Source organism: Chenopodium album, chromosome 23, assembly GCF_948465745.1.
Source record: "Chenopodium album chromosome 23, dcCheAlbu1.1, whole genome shotgun sequence".
Taxonomy (NCBI): Eukaryota; Viridiplantae; Streptophyta; class Magnoliopsida; order Caryophyllales; family Amaranthaceae; genus Chenopodium; species Chenopodium album.
In genome coordinates, this window is record NC_137856.1 from 5925504 (window position 1) to 5941899 (window position 16396).

General features: G+C 35.0%; 2 protein-coding genes across 3 annotated transcripts; one reads left to right on the plus strand and one right to left on the minus strand.

The window, feature by feature from the left end:
• Nucleotides 1-2439: 2439 nt before the first annotated feature.
• Nucleotides 2440-7653, minus strand: LOC145608775 (chaperone protein dnaJ 6-like). The gene is made up of 8 exons (XM_081664375.1): nucleotides 7303-7653; nucleotides 4299-4397; nucleotides 4074-4175; nucleotides 3640-3699; nucleotides 3424-3530; nucleotides 3266-3348; nucleotides 2978-3068; nucleotides 2440-2853 (listed from the first exon to the last, which is right to left on the minus strand). Exons 1-8 carry the CDS (start codon nucleotides 7420-7422, stop codon nucleotides 2649-2651), a joined length of 867 nt encoding a protein of 288 aa, XP_081520501.1. The 5' UTR covers nucleotides 7423-7653; the 3' UTR covers nucleotides 2440-2648.
• Nucleotides 7654-13388: 5735 nt separating this feature from the next.
• LOC145606805 (zinc finger A20 and AN1 domain-containing stress-associated protein 8-like) lies at nucleotides 13389-15841 on the plus strand. 2 transcript variants are annotated; one of them, XM_081662636.1, is made up of 3 exons: nucleotides 13389-13562; nucleotides 13869-13932; nucleotides 15089-15841. In XM_081662636.1, exon 3 carries the CDS (start codon nucleotides 15103-15105, stop codon nucleotides 15613-15615), a length of 513 nt encoding a protein of 170 aa, XP_081518762.1. In that variant the 5' UTR covers nucleotides 13389-13562; nucleotides 13869-13932; nucleotides 15089-15102; the 3' UTR covers nucleotides 15616-15841. The 2 variants fall into 2 exon arrangements, with proteins under 2 accessions (XP_081518762.1, XP_081518761.1); XM_081662635.1 differs by lacking the exon at nucleotides 13869-13932 and having other exon boundaries at nucleotides 13393-13562.
• Nucleotides 15842-16396: the final 555 nt, after the last annotated feature.

Genomic DNA, 16396 nt, shown 5'->3' on the forward strand with positions numbered 1-16396 from the left:
CACATCAAAAGAGTGGAAAAAAATAAGAGGGAAAAAAAGTAGGCCCCAAAATATAAACCAATTAAATGTTGCCAACAATGGTTGTATGTAGGTGGGCAGGTGACCCACATACAACCATTGTACGGAGTATGTGTAGTCTTTTCCATACTAGGCCATATCATCCCCTCTCTCATTAAATCTATTATTATCTTTATAAAGTAATAATCATTAATGACTACACTTCTAATCTCCACCTAATAGGATTCTATGCAATATCTTCTTATCTTAAAAAAAAAAAAAAAAAAAAAAAAAAAAAAAAAAAAAAAAAAACCTATGCAATACAAGAAAACAAACTAAAAAAAAAGGCTGAAGTATATATGTATATCGCATTAGTTGGGTCCAAGAATGAAACAAAAAATTTCTTTGGTTGGTTATATTGGTGGAATGACTGGAATCTTAGAGGGTGGGAAAACTTTAAAAGTTTAAATTGGCACAGAAAAATTCCAAGGATGTAGTTGTGGTGTCATAGTCAATTACACGATGTGCCAACTCTTTAAATATGTACTCTTTAAATCAATCAACACCAAAAAAAAAGATGTTATGATATCCAGTATCTTCTTCCTTAGTCGTACGGTATGCAAATTTCCATGTAAATTTTGGAGAGATGCTCTTCACTCCAATTTATTGGAATAATTGTGATTGTGACTTATACTCCGTATTCATTTTGGTCCCTAGGTCAAGTTGTTCAACGTTTTATTGCATACTTTCTCAACAAATACTGTGTACAATAATCTTGTGTTTTCGAACTCTTATTTTAAGTGTCAAATAGTTGTTTAACTTGTACGAGTATTTTTACAACGATTGGTTATTTTTTATGGTTTAAGTGGTTGTTTTTGTAATAAAGTCTTTAAGTGTTTATTATATTACCCAGTAATTAGTCATAGCATCAACTTATGCTACACAAAGTAATCAACTTATTAGATTATAGTCCATGGTTATTTGTATAAAGCTACTCATACTTTTTTTTTACAAAATTTTATGATATTCATAGTAAAAAATATTTGGTTGTTATGCCTCATAAAAGCATCAAAACTAAATAAAAATTTAAAATACTACATGGAGAATATATTTTGTCAAAATAGAACATCACTTTTGAAAGTTACTCCATCTCATACCATTGGTTTTTTCCAATGTACTTATATAATACTTCGTATGTGGATTATAATATAAGATTTAAATTCAATACATATTATCAATGTTATAAATATCGTCAATATCTTTTGAGGAAAAATAATGGTCAATGCAAAAGTCTAAGTCATGATACCATAAACTCGCTTCGTCTCTAAAAGTTCTTTTTGTTTTGACTTTATTTGTGAGACAATCACCATCCAAACATTAATCAATTAAATTATAACTTTAACATTTGCAATACATGATTTTGTTCATAATACCTCTATATCACATCCCCTTTTACATATCATCACATATACGTGGTCAAAGTTAAAACACGAATAGTGCAAAATATCAAGATGGTAAATTATTTCAAAACAAATGTACTATGTACGTATTAATTTGCATGTGTGTATGTGAGTGTAGACTGAATCTATCTATCAAAGATAAATGAACGTTAATATAATCGATAAATGGTTAGAACAATCTGATATGCCGAAGTTGATTACCAAATTGTATATAATTCGATTTGGATTCAGATTATAATTCATATTGGGTCGTATTTGGTTTGAATCAGTGTAATCTCTCCATAGCCCAGATTCAATTCATACTATGATAACAAGCCATGACTTCTACTTGGACGGTTGAGCTCGCTAGACCAGAGGAACACGCACCTTGAAACACATTTTTATCAGTCGAAATTCGAATGGGAGGTACCATCCTATCCTCATTCTATAAGTGTTCTTATTCCAAGCTACATCTATGGGAATAAGTAATAACCTTTGTTTCTCAAGCACAAACTATCAGACCCAAGCTTCAGTGTTTGAGTGATTACAAGAAGTGTAACTTCCCTAGTTCCCTGGTTTGACCTTAGTAAATAACTTTCTCCTTGGTGAGATATAGAACAGCCTAAACAGTTAAACTAATGACAACTAAACTTTACTTCTTCCATTTCCAAGGAACTTTCACTTTCTTAAACAAGCACCAAGTTTGTTTCATGCTTCAATTAATCTCCCAATCACCATTTTCAGATCAGTTGTACAAAGATCGTGTTTATGTGACAGGTAGAACATAAATCAGACGACAACCCAATGCATGTCATGAATCCCATGATCATCTTAACCTAATCAGCAAGGATGCTGACCTTGCTTGTTAGTTCAAGGAACCTTCAAATTCTCCACTAAGATGATGTTCAAAATAGGATTCAGAATACATTGTTTCAATGTTAGCATTTCCTGACCCAATTGCTGATACACTAAAAATCTTGAACAAGCATTACTAAATTCCATACAAAGAAACAGTAGACGAAATAAATACATGATCAAGTCCTCATGGCACAGGGAAGGGAAGTAGATTTAGGTTTTGACAGGCCCCGAAGTTTGCGATAAGGCACTGATCAAACCCATTATATTTCCAGTGAAAATAAGGGGGGAAATCAGTGGAGCTGCAAACAACCAATTTTACAAAACCTGATCATTGTTTGACGAAAGATGGCTAAGCTACTTATTTCTAGATTTCTTTGACGACAGTTTCTTCTCTAATTTTTTCTGTGCAGCTTCAAACTCTTCCTCTGTTGGTTCCGAAGAACTTTGTCCACCATATCTTTCCACCATAGAACTAAACATGGAATCAAATCGGTCCTTTCTCTCAGTTCGTCGCTGAGATATCATTGCATATAGATCAGAATCTGACTTCTTTTCTGACCTGAAGGCAGGCAAACACAAAAAAGAAACAGTAAGCTCATGAGTCATGATTTAAAAGTGCTTTACAGCTCCATAAAAACATTATACACTGAATGCAACGGAAATGCCAAGGAAAATGGAATTACTTCTTTTTCCGCTTCAAAGGGCTTGTAGGTGGTTTCATTTCAGATACCTCCTTAGCCCATTTCTTGTACGATTTAAATTCCTTCAGATCTCCTGTGTAGCAATTTACATGCCATGATTCAGATTATGAAAATACTTTCAAAATTAAAAAAAAAAATAGCCAACAAATTATCTTTTATTAAAATAGAACACAAAGATCTGCAGAACAAACTTGATGTGTTGTGCCATCCCTATGACCACCAGAATCAAATTAAAAACTTTGCACTAATAGACAGCATCAACTTTCTAACCTGAAGCTATTGCCTCATCGAGAATATCCTTGAAGCGATGAGAGTCTAGCTTAGGGTCTGAGCATAGCATCGAACAAAAGAGCCTAGAGTACAAGGCAAGCAAAATGTCAGGCTCGTGTGTCTATGGAGGAGGGAAGGCAGAAAGGGAAATTAGGTACCTTTTCATATTGCCCTTGTACTTCTTGTAGAGGTCGATCAGATCGTTTTTCTCAGAATCAGATCCCCTGTAATTTGCTTCAAACTCTTCAATATCAGCCACAGTGACCTGAAAGCACACACAACAACCTCAATTCCTCATCTAATGAAAATTGAATTCTGCAATTTTGTAATGCAGTAGCTTCTCGAGAATGTTAAATTGCACTAAAAAAATATACCTCTTTGTACATTGTTCTGAAAAAGCTCTGCAAATTCTCAGCCATATCCCCTGCAAGATCCTACCAATTAATGGGAACAAAATGCATAACATCAGTCATTAATCCTCACAATCCTACAAACCTGTCACCTGTACTTATGAGTGTTATGAGACTTATGACTTCTCATGTTGTAATCTAAAGACATAAGAAATGGAGTTCCAGGACAAAACCAAAATGACAATTAGCTTCATAACTCAATAAACAGACATGTTTACAGAAATGCACCAATCATTTTGTATACTCTCCAGCTAGGTGAGTTCTTAGTCTTCTAACCATTACATATCCTTTATTCATTTGCATGCACACGGACATATTATGGGAGCAAAGTGCAAACAAATTCACAAGTTAGTATCCACCTAACATGCGAAAGCAAGTGCTTTAAGAATTTAACTCACGTCATCATCGACAACTCCAGTCTGATCATAAAGAGCTCTTTTCTCCTCGTCCCCAAGAATAGACATCACCTTCTGCAGCTGTTGAAATTTCTCATTTGCTTCCTTTGATAAGAGCAAGAAAGACAAACCATAAATATTTCAGGTTTAAAAAATAAACATAAAAACAAAATTAAACAAAAAAAGAGTCCAACAAACCATGCCTGGAAAAGGAATGCAGGTCAATACCTTATCATCAGGGTTCTTATCAGGATGGAGTCGTAAAGCCAATTTGTGGTACGCCTTTCGAATTTCCTGTTGAGATGCAGTTCTTTCCACACCAAGAACCTACAAATTTATGATTATCAATCACCACGACCAATAAAAGAAAATAAGCTGAAGCAGGTCACAGCTAAAGCTAATATTAGAGAGCAATTCTAATGTCAAAACGCGATCACAATACGGTGGTTCATAGCATGGCTAGAATCCTAGATTAAGTTGCAATTATGTAGGCGCCATAGAGGAGAGTTTTGGTTGGAGGTGGTTCCTTCAAAGGTAAGCAATCATCACCGACCTTCCATCTTCTTTAAATATATATTGTTACATATTTTTGTGGAGACATGAAAAATTCTCACAAAGCCATTCACTTGTTGATGGATATGTGAACTAGCTTGAGCAGTCAGGCAATAATACTGACTCTTGTGACCCGGCTATAGTAGTATGCTTGTATGATTAATCATCACACAACAAATGCACTTGTTTATCTTGTAAAACATTTGTAAAAAAATTAAAGTACTTCATTAAATATATAAGAGTACTTCATTAAATAATTGATACTATAAATTACTTAATTAGAAAAATGTTGCAGGCATGATCAGGTTTCAATTCTCAATTAAAAAGATTTGGCAAATTTGAACCCCTAATCCAAAATGTAAGACCAACTCCAATGGTGAGACTCAAGTTTGAGTATTGAAATACAAAATGAGTTGTTTTTTTACCTCCAATGGTGATACCATACCCAATTCTCAATTTAGCAACTCATATAAAGTCTAAATTCTCAATGGTAAGACTCTCTAAAATATACAAATGTCACTTTCAATTTATGACCCATCAATCATTATAAGATTAAAAAATAATAATTAAAAAAATAAATAAATAAAAAAAAAAAAAGTAAAACTTAAATAAATTACAAAATATATTAGAATATTGACAATGGCCCAGTGGCCCACACTCTTAAAGTTAAGTATCTAAACTTAGCAACTTTCTTTTGGAGTTGCTATGTTTAGATGCCAACTTATTGGTATACATTGCAAAAAATACTCTCTCTCCTAAATATACTCACTTGAGTCTCACCAGTGGAGACTAGAGAGGGTGATAATCTACACCATATTTCTGACAACAATTTGTGAAGCTTTTGGGGCATCCAACACCTACCATCTTCTTGGACCATCATATAAAATTCTCGCAAAAACATTCATTTGCTTAAAGGCTATTCCTTTCTCAAGAATTCAATCATGGTTATATGAACTAGTTCAAACCCTACTGATGTGAACCAAACAACTCCACCCCGTTCCACAAAGTTCTTCCAATTCAATGTACTTCGTATATATTTTTGCAGATTGTTGCATTTGGCAACATATGCATTTGGTTTATCAAATAACAATTGTAAATTAATCAAACTTTCGAGATAAATTTTACATACTCTGTAATTCTGTATCATACTTCTATTTTAAATTGAAAAGGGTATAGAAAACAAAAAAAAAAACCTCTTATCCCAATGAATGGCAATCATCTACTCTAAAACATTAGAGCTTATTACGTAACAGTTTATTAACAGCAAAGCCAACAGCATCCAATCACTTAGAAGTAAACAATATCACATTTTGCATAAATTACTTATAATTAACAAAATCCCATGATTATAATAAATTAACATTTCAACATAGAATAGGAATTCTATCTTCAGAAGAAATCAAGCATCAGATTAGGGTTTCCAACCAAACTTTAATCAATCAGACAAAACAATGCCATCTTACTGGCTGGTGTGGCTCAGCTAATGTAGTATACTTGGATGATTGATCGTCACACAACAAACGCACGTGATTTATCTAGTAAGGTGTTTGAAGTAAATCAGAGTATTACATAAAATATTTTTAGATTTACAGTACTATAAATTTTCTAATCAGAAAATGTTACTACATGATCAAATTTCAATTCTCAATCAAAAGGTTTAGCAAAATTGAACCTTTGATCCAGAAGTTAATAATCTACACTGAATCTCTGATAGCAATTCGCAAGGCTGATCAGGAACATAACCAACAATTGGGGCGTCCAACACCTACCATATTCTTGGACCATCATATAAAATTCTCACAGAAACATTCATTTGCTTAATTAAAGACTATTCATTTCTCAAGAATTCAATCATGGTTATGGTCAACTAGTTCAGATCCTGTTGATGTAAACCAAGTAACCAACTAAACTAATCCACCCCATTCCACAAAGTTCTTCCTATTCACTAAACTTTGTATTTATTCTTACTGAATGTTGCATTGGGAAACATATGCATAGCAAAATTGAACCTTTAACCCATAAACCAGTATTCAACACTCGAATAGCATTTTGCCAAAGCTGGTCATGGATATAACCAACAATTGAAGCTTCCAACACCTACCATCTTCTTGGAACATCATACTATAAATTTATCGCAAAGACATCGCTTAAATCATCATCGTTTCTCAATAATTCAACTACGGTTATATGAACTGGCTCATCCCATACTGCTGTGAACCAACTATAATACTTTACTACTTTGTATATAGTCTAATTGACTGTTACCTTGTGCTACATATGCATATGGTTCATCCTATAAGGTACCGTGAATCAATCAAAGTTGTGATACTAATAATACTTCAGTTTTCGATTGAAAAGGGTTTAGCAAAATAACATCTTTAATCCCAATCAAAAACAATCATCTAATCCAATAAATTACTGCGTATAAGTATAACTATTGACAGCAAAACCCAGAAAAAATGATAATTTTAAAAATCCCCAAATATCAGAAATAGGTTTCAAACTAGAAATCTCAAATTCGTTCCTGAGCAGCAACCAAACCCTAAAATAATCAAATTTAGGGCTTCCAATCAAGCTTTAACCTCAAATTATCAATCAGACAAAACAACACCACAACCAAAACATCAAAACCCTAGTAATAAGAGACCAAAAATGTGGAAAATTACAGAATAATCCTTACCTCGTAAAGACTCTTCTGCGCGCTATCATCGTCCATATTAGCGTGTTCTTGATGATGACCAGGTTCGCCTTGTTCGACAGTAGATTCTTCGGAAACCCTAGTTTTCTTTTTCTTCGCCATTTTTATGGAAGATTAATTAATTTGTTTGAAAAGAGGGGTAGAGAATAATCTGGAAGTGAAGAAAGGAATAAGATAACGGGTTGTAATTTAGAATTTGAAAGGAGAAGTGTTGCAGAGGAATTGGTAATTTATAGGGGAGTGGAATTGTTCCCGCCAATTCCCTCTTTGATGTCCCAATTTTTGGAATTTCCCGCCGTGATCGTGTGTTTAGGATTTTTGGCATAGATACAGAACATGCTCATTTATGGAAGGATAATTTGAATGTACTCGGGTCAGGTTGACATATGACTATATGAGGCTTTGGTACTTCTTGTTATCTAGACCTAGATCTGGCAATCTTGATTGGATCCGTGACCCAAAACATGACCCGAAAACAATGACCACAAAATTAACGGTGCAATTTGTACCCGACTCGAAAGTGGAGTTGATATGATCTTGACTTGATATCCAAAATGATCTGATTTGAATTTGACCAGATATCCGAAATGACCCAATCCGAAGTTGGCCTAATCTATTTTAAATTGAATTGCTTGACCCAAATAGACTCGATACCCAAACTACCCAAAATAAAAAGCATGGTGCCATAAATGTAGACTTGGCAATCCTGACCCAAACTCGATGACCCGACTCGTGACCTGAAATTGACCCAAAAACATGGACCCAAAACCCAAAATCTACCCGATCCGAAAATGGAGTTGACCCGACACCCCAACTGACCCCACCCAGTTATACCCAATACTCAAGATTGACCCGGCCTAAAGTTGACTCGAAGTGTTTGATCCGAACAGACTCGATACCGAAACGTCTCAAACTAAAATTAACTTTTACTCCCTCCGTTTTTTAATACTTGTTCTATTTCTCCATGCGCGGAGTATTAGAAGAAATTGCATAAAGTAGTAAAATATGAAGGTAGGGGGGTTGGTGTAAGAATAAAAATTGTAAAAAAAAAAAAAAAAAAAAAAAAAAAAGTAGTGGATAGAATTGAAGGAGAGAGAAAATGGAATTAATACTGTTAGTTTCACTTGGTGAGAAAAAATAATTATATACTACATTGAGTCCCGTGCCATTCACGGTTTTCACAAAATTTTATAACGAATTATAATGTTTTTTCAAAATCTACCAAAATATAATCCTCGTATTTTTAAATGAAATGGAAAATGCTTGAATCTTAATTATATCCAGAATTGAATTCTGAATCTAAAAGTATAAAAATAATATTTTATTAAATTAAAAAATATGAAAAATATGTGAATATTTTTTTAGGAAGTGAATATTACAATTATATGATTTGGTAAATATTTTTTTAAGGAAGTGAATCACAATAGTATAAAAAGTGATTTTTTGAAGGAAGTAAATTATAAAATTTAAAAATAAAACAGTTTTGGAGGGAAAAAAAACAACGCCAAGAAGTGACACGCATCATTCTTGGTGTCTGTTTTAGTATTATGTTATTGATTGTAAATACTTTCCAAATAAGGAAATGGATCAAGTATTTAAACACGGTCGGAAAAGGAAAGTAGAGCAAATATTTAACAACGAAGGGAGTAACTAATTAAAAATGTCTGGTGCAAAAAATGACTCAAGTTGTTCATCTTCAATCGTAGCCAAGCGCATATACTGATTTGATAGTTCTACTTATAACAATAACAAAATATAAAATTATCGATTTGATAGTTCTACTTAGAAACATACCCGAAACTCGAATTGACCCGACACGTACCAGACTCAAATGACCCGTTTTCCAAGTCTACCTAAACTTAGCAAATCCCGATCAATCCGTGACCCAAACTTAACCCGCTCATATCAACCCAAAATTGACCCATCCTGAAGATAATCAATACGAAATTGACACGACCTGAACTTAATACCTGACTCAAAACATACCTAAAACCCGAATTGACCCGACACGTAATCAACCCGAATGTTAGCTGACCCGAAATGACCCTACATGTGACCTAAACGTGACACAAAAAGAACAACTTGATCGTGACCCGACGCGAACATGACTCGAACATATTGACCCGATCTGAACTAGACTTGACACCTAACCCGAAACATACCCAAAAATTGAATTGACCCGACCTGGACATACACGTCCCGAATTGACGCGACCTGAACTTGAACTAAAGATACCCGAAATCTAGATTGATCCAACACATACCCGACCTAAATGTTAGCTTACATAAAATGACCCGACTTGAATGACCCGTTTGCCAAGTCTAGGTAGCCCTAGCAATCTTGACCTGAAAAGAACGACCAAAATTGACTTGACATGAAGATAAGTTGACCCGATCCCAATACCCAAAGTGACCCGAACCGAAGTTAACCCGATACCCAATATGACCCAAATTGCTTGACCCAAGATTCGATACTCGAAATGTCCTGAACTAAAGCTACCTTATACTAAAATTAAAAATGTCCGATGTAAAAAATGACTGAAACGACTTCATCTCCAGCCATAACCGAACTCATAAACAGAATTTAAAAGGGATATTACAATAATAACAACATAAAAGTTTATCGATTTGAGCTTGATGACTTGATCCACAGTATCGACATAAAATCGAACGACCTGAACATGACCCGACCTGATTGTGAACCGAACAAACTCAACTCAAAATTGACTCGACCCGACACTTGACCTAAATGTAGGAGATTATAGGTACTAATTGCGGAATTAAGATGAATCATATTCATATAGCACCAACCAAGGATCTCATGCATAACACATAAAGAAGTAAGAAGTATACCTTTGAAACGTGATTCCACCAGTGATCGAGCAAGAACAAGGGAGACAAAGAACCCCACGTGTGATTCCTCTACTTAGTCCACGAGCACGGATTAAACCTCCACTAATGCTAGTTAGTTGTGATCGAACGCTTCAATCAACCTTCAACGGAGATTAGAGTCACGAGCACACCACAACACCACCCACGCACCACCACACGCACCACCAAGGGAGGAGGAACGCACGGACAAGGGGAGGAGAGAGAGGGCCGAATGTGAGAGAGAGAGAATTAGGGTTTGGGATTTCTTGGTTGCTTGTCTGGCAATTCACACTGTGTAAATTGTTATGTCATGCAACCCTAGGTATGGTTTATATTTATAGATCATATCTAGAAATAAAACCATGTCCAAATCTTGATTAAACTCTACTTACAATCCAAGCCCAAACATAAGGTGTGTCATATACTCATGAGGCCCAATAATGGGCCTCCAACTTGTTTAACCCAATACTCTAGTGTGTGACCTTGTAGGATCCATTTTATAAGGCTTTGGACCATTTGACAAGCCCAAAGACCAATTGTCATATCTAGCAATAGACATTGGCAACCTTATAGTATGAACTTATTATCTCCATAACTGTGATCCTTTGATATACCTGGTAATTGCACTTATCGAAGACATAACTCCTTCACTAAACACACCCAAAACTCAAATTGAGCTGACCCTAACATTTTCGATCCGAACTCAACTCGAAATCTGACTCGAAATATACCCGAAATCCGAATTAAGTAGATATATGTTCTATCCGAATGTTAGTCCGAATGACCTAAACCAAAATTGACCCGACCCGAATGACCCGTTTGTCAGGTCTACTTAGACTTGACAATCCTAACTTAAACGTGACCCGAAAACGACCCAAATTCGACCCGACCTGAAAGTGGAGTTGACCAAATCTTGACTCAATATCCGAAGTGACCCGATACCCGAAATTACCCTACCAAAGTTGACTTGATATGATTTTAACCTGTATTTCGTGAACCAACCAGGCCCAATACCCGAAATGTCTTGAACTAAAATTATCTTATGCTCGAACCAAAAATGCCTAGTGCCAAAAATGACTCAAACGATTTCATCTTTAACCATAACCGAACTTACAAACTGAATTCGCAGTGCTTATTTTAACAATAACAAATTAACAACATACAAACTATCAATTTGCGCTTGATCTACACCATCGACGCAAAATGGAACGCCCCAAACATGACTCGACTTGTATGTGTCCCGACTGGAACATGACTCGAATATACTCAACGCAAAATTGACCCAACTCGAACACACCTGACTTAAAATTGACCCAACCCAATCTCGACCCAACACCTGACTTGAAACATACCCAAAACCCGAATTGATCAGACACGAACATACCCAACTCAAACTCGAATCGATACTCGACTCGAAACGTACCCAAAAACCTACATTGAGTCGACATGTATCCCACCTAAATTTTAGTTGAGTCGAAATTGACCCGAGCCAAATGACCCGTTTGTTTAGACTTGGCAATCCGACCTGAATTTGACTTGAAAAACAATGACCCGAAATCGATCGGTCCCGACTTGAAAATGGAAAAATTACACTATGTAAGTCTTAAATCTCATCCAGTTACATGTAGCATTCATCTATTTGACACTTTTACCATAAATTACACGCATTAAATATTAAATTGTAGTAGAGATAATATATAGCACATTTAACTATATTGGTATTCATATATCGATGGCACATTGCGTGCATGACTGACTGGTGTTTTTTTAGAGCAAGAGAAGGCGAGCCCCGAAGGTAAGAAATTGCAAAGAAGACTAAAAAACCAAAACACAAAGCAAAATAAATACGTAGTACAAAGTGATTATGAAGAACTAAACTCTACTATTTCTCTAAAACTAGCCACTAAGCAAAGCTTGACCTAATAGTAAGGTTTGTAATCTCACAACTAAAAGATTGTGGGATCAAACCCCACTGAAGATTCTATAGGGTAGAAAATTCCTTGACCTTCCTTCGCACTCCCAAAGGGCCTTGTTCACTAGCTCGGGGCGGGTTGACATGTGAGCGGTTACAGCTTGATAGGACCCTTCTCCTTACCTTTATTAAAAAATGTATTCGTGTGATATATTTTCTACATTGATATTAAGTAAATAATATTTTAAAGACATTTTACACTAAGGAGTAATTTAAAGAATATGGAGTTATGTTGTGTCTCACGAGAAATTCTTTATGTTGTTGCTAGGTGTAAGGATTGTTTCCTAATAATCGAGTATGACTAGACTATCTTTTGTATAAATTGTCGACGATTAACTCAATAAGACAATAAACTGAACTACTGACCTTCAACCAAAACTAAAAGTTTACCGTTTCCTTGGATAGAGGAGCCACATTTATATTGATTGTCGGAGTTGTAATTATGTACGGGAGTATACACAACATATAGGAGCTACCAGTGCATAAGGGAGTATACACATCAAAGGTTATACCTCTAACCCTATCATGTGATCCACATTATTACATGCTCGAGATTCTGCACAAATACTAGAAAATTATTTCTTGAAATCATGTAAACTGAACTTGTAGGTTCTCACAATCACATTATACAACACGTGATTTGGGTAACAAAATCTCCATTCTTAAAAGATTGACACGAACTCAACACAACACGACTCACCTGAACATAAAGCCTTTTATACAAGGACAATAGAATAGACGCGCAATACTAAAAAAAAATCAAGATTATCAAAACAATGGGTTTGTAGTAGGGGGTAATTCGAGAAGGTACATCATCACAATCACAAGTCCCCAACTGCCTAATGGCTACCCCTAACATCATTCAAGGCTTATGAATCGTACCCCTTACGAAAACCACCCACCAATTTAAAAAAATCGGTCAAATGAGTCGGCGAGTTGCCGACTAACTCAAGCACTAGGCTCACGCTAACTCGGCACCAAAACCAACCCCATGTAATTATAAAACACAACAACATAACAAATTTCTCTCTCCTCAAACTTTGCTCTTATCATCATCATCCTTTTTTTCCCGAAATGTCCCTATCATTCTTAATCATCTTCCACTTGTGAGATTTTTTTTATGTTTTTTTTTTTAGATTTTTCCATTTTCATCTACTATTACTAATACTACCCTCAACTACCTTTTTCTTTTTATTTATACGTATTTTAATAAAGGATTCTACCCTTTTTTTTTTCATCAATTTTAATACCACTTCTATTATCAATTATAACTACCAATAATTATATTTACCATATTTTTCTTTCTTTCTTTCGAATTTTGAAATTATTAGTTTTCCTAGATTATCTCGATCGTCCCCAAACCCTAATTATTTTCCCCCTTTTCCAGATCTTATAACCAGGTTAATTCTCCCCTTTTTTCCTTTACCCTTTTATTTGTAATTATTTATTCTCCGATCTATATGTTGGTTGATCTTTTTTATTTTAATTTTATTTTTCTCGGTATGTTTTTAATTTTAATTTGATTATTTGTTGGGTTTTATGTTGATTGTCTTTGATTTTTATGGGATGTGTTGATTTTATAGTCGAATCTGGACTGTTTGTATTATTGTATTATTAGATGTGTTGAGATTTTATATTTTTTTTGATTTGTTTGTTTGGGTATTTTTTGTGGTGTTTTCAATATTATTTGATGGATTTTTGGTTAGGTTGAAGTTTACTGGATTTATCATGGGTTCAAGCTTAATAACTGCTGATGCTTCAAATTCATCTGTATGTTGATCTGGGTTTTCTGAAACCCTTTGTAATTTTTTTGTAATTTATTATCCTTTTTAGAAGGAGAGGGTTATAATTTATTTTTATTTTTATTCCCAATAGTGAAATTATTTATCTTGTGTATTTGAAGAAGAGGATTTTAATTAAGTTTTATTTTTGGTTTTAAATTTTTATTCTCAATAGTGAAATTATAATGTTCTGTGTATTCAAAAGAGGGTTTTAATTAGCTTATTTTTATTTCCTATAGTGAAGTTATGAATTTTGTGTATTTGCGTAAGTGGAAGTTAAAGCTTTGATATTGTCCCTGTTATTGATTTATTGTTTGGCGACACTTTTCTGGGTTGCAAATGGTTTAGAACATGCTTTGTAAATTTTTTTGACAAGCAAGGAATCTCTATGCGTTAAGCTGATTTGTTAAAGTTCTTAAGTTTAGAGCTTACTTAGTAAACTTTTTGGGGGCTATTAAGTGCTAGGAATCTTCGTGGCTTAACTTTGATTCATACAATGATATATTGAAGATTTAAGATTTTATACATGAATTGTAACTTGTAAGCTTATTTGCTACAAATTTCGATAATTTTTATGGCTCACTTAATAAGATTTTTATGTCGATATACTGAAGTTTCTTTGGTTTCGATCATGCTTTGTACACTTTCATGGCTATTATAACTATTACTTAATTAAGATTCATATGCTGAGATGCTGAAGTTTCTTTGCTTCAAACATGCTTTGTAACCTTTTTGGCTATTGGGCTTGACAAGAGCTAGGAATTTCCATTGTTAATTATGCTGGTTATGGTGAAGTGTTGTAAGTCTTTAGGTTTAAACATACTCCGTACTGTAAGCTTAGTCGGCTGGCAGGGTTGTTAAGAGTTGGGAATTTTCCTAATTATTGAAATATTTATGTTTGTATGTAGAAGTTTTTTTTGGTTTTTTATATGCTTTGCAGCTTTTTGGTATACTGGTGTTGACAAGAGCTTGTAGATTGGTTTCTAATACTCTATATATATCAGCCCAACTAAGCTCACGCAGCTTCTTAAGCATCAGTTTTTAGATTTAGCTGCTGGTGTTTGATTGATGGTGTTAGGTCCTTGCAGGTTTAAGATTGTTGAGTGTTCTGTATTTGATGGGTGTTGAATATTCTTTCTCAACAGGAAAATATAAAAAGATGGATCATGATGAGACAGGATGCCAAGCACCAGAGCGCCCAACTTTGTGCATCAATAATTGTGGCTTCTTTGGACATGCAGCCACAAGGAATATGTGTTCCAAATGTCACCGAGAAACTGTGCTCAAGGATGAACAGGCAAGATTTGCAGCCTCTTCCATTGAAAACATAGTGAACGGGAACAACAAAGGCAAAGAGGCTGTTGTGGTGCCTGCTGCTTCGGTTGATGTAAAGTCCGGAGAAGTAGAGACAAAAGTCGTAAATGTTCAAGCTGCTAGCGAGTCAATTGTTGGACAGCCTTCTGAGGACAAGAAAGCGGGTCCAAGTAGATGTTTAACTTGCCGTAAGCGTGTTGGTTTGACTGGTTTTAGTTGCAGGTGCGGTAACCTGTTTTGTGCCGCTCACCGGTACTCTGACAAGCATGATTGTCCCTTCGATTACCAGTCTGCTGCTCAAAATGCCATAGCTAAAGCCAATCCAATCATCAAGGCAGACAAGCTCGATAAGATCTAGAAGCATGATGACAAGTCACCAGTTTCTTTCTATCGTTGTTTTTCTCTTTTAGTATTGCTGCTTTCCTTGTTAGAAACTATTATGTCTATAAATGTATGGCAGGGGGCAGTCACAGGGGTGCACTCACCTTGTTTGCCAACAGGGTTGGCCACCTCTGCACCAGTTTGTAAGTACTTATTTGCTGGTTTGTGGCACTTTGATAATTAATTTGCGAGTTTGGGTATTATATCTGTGATCACTTTTGCATATTTTTTGGTTTCACAAAATTTGACGTGTTGCTTGGGTTATTGTGTTGTTTTTTCTTTTTTTCAATACTTGAGATCACCATCATTGCCAGTTTGGAAAGTGTTGTGGTGAAGAGAAATTAAAAGTTCCATTCAGAAGCAAGAACGTGATCGAGGAATTAGAATGACTTGTGGATTTTGATGCTTAACGAATGAACTTCTACCTTTTGGTTCAAATAAGGTAACTGATTTGTTGGGAGGTGGGGTAGGGTGGAGTTTACAGCCATATTTATAGCTTTCAAAACTAAAGATACTTTCGTAGAGACGAGTTTTGATGGCAGTTTGACTTCAGGATATAAATAAATGGCAGTAATGACAATGCCTGTGGTAATGCTACTCTAATTCCAAGTTTGTGCTGATATACATTGTCATGGTACAAGCAATCACCAGACATTGTCATGGTACATGCAATCACCACAGACATTGTCATGGTACTTGCAAAACTACATCGGGAATAATTACATTACTGCCACTTGTTATCATTTTGCACTCTAGTC

Bases quoted from the DNA above. Each gene is read 5' to 3' on its own strand.
- LOC145608775 (XM_081664375.1), bottom strand. From the start codon at position 7,422: ATGGCGAAGAAAAAGAAAACTAGGGTTTCCGAAGAATCTACTGTCGAA. The intron at 3,531-3,639 runs GTATATTTTTTT...GTGTGCTTTCAG, and splicing joins TCAGAACAATGTACAAAGAG to GTCACTGTGGCTGATATTGA. The intron at 3,349-3,423 runs GTACCTAATTTC...CTTGTACTCTAG, and splicing joins TACAAGGGCAATATGAAAAG to GCTCTTTTGTTCGATGCTAT.
- LOC145606805 (XM_081662636.1), top strand. From the start codon at position 15,103: ATGGATCATGATGAGACAGGATGCCAAGCACCAGAGCGCCCAACTTTG.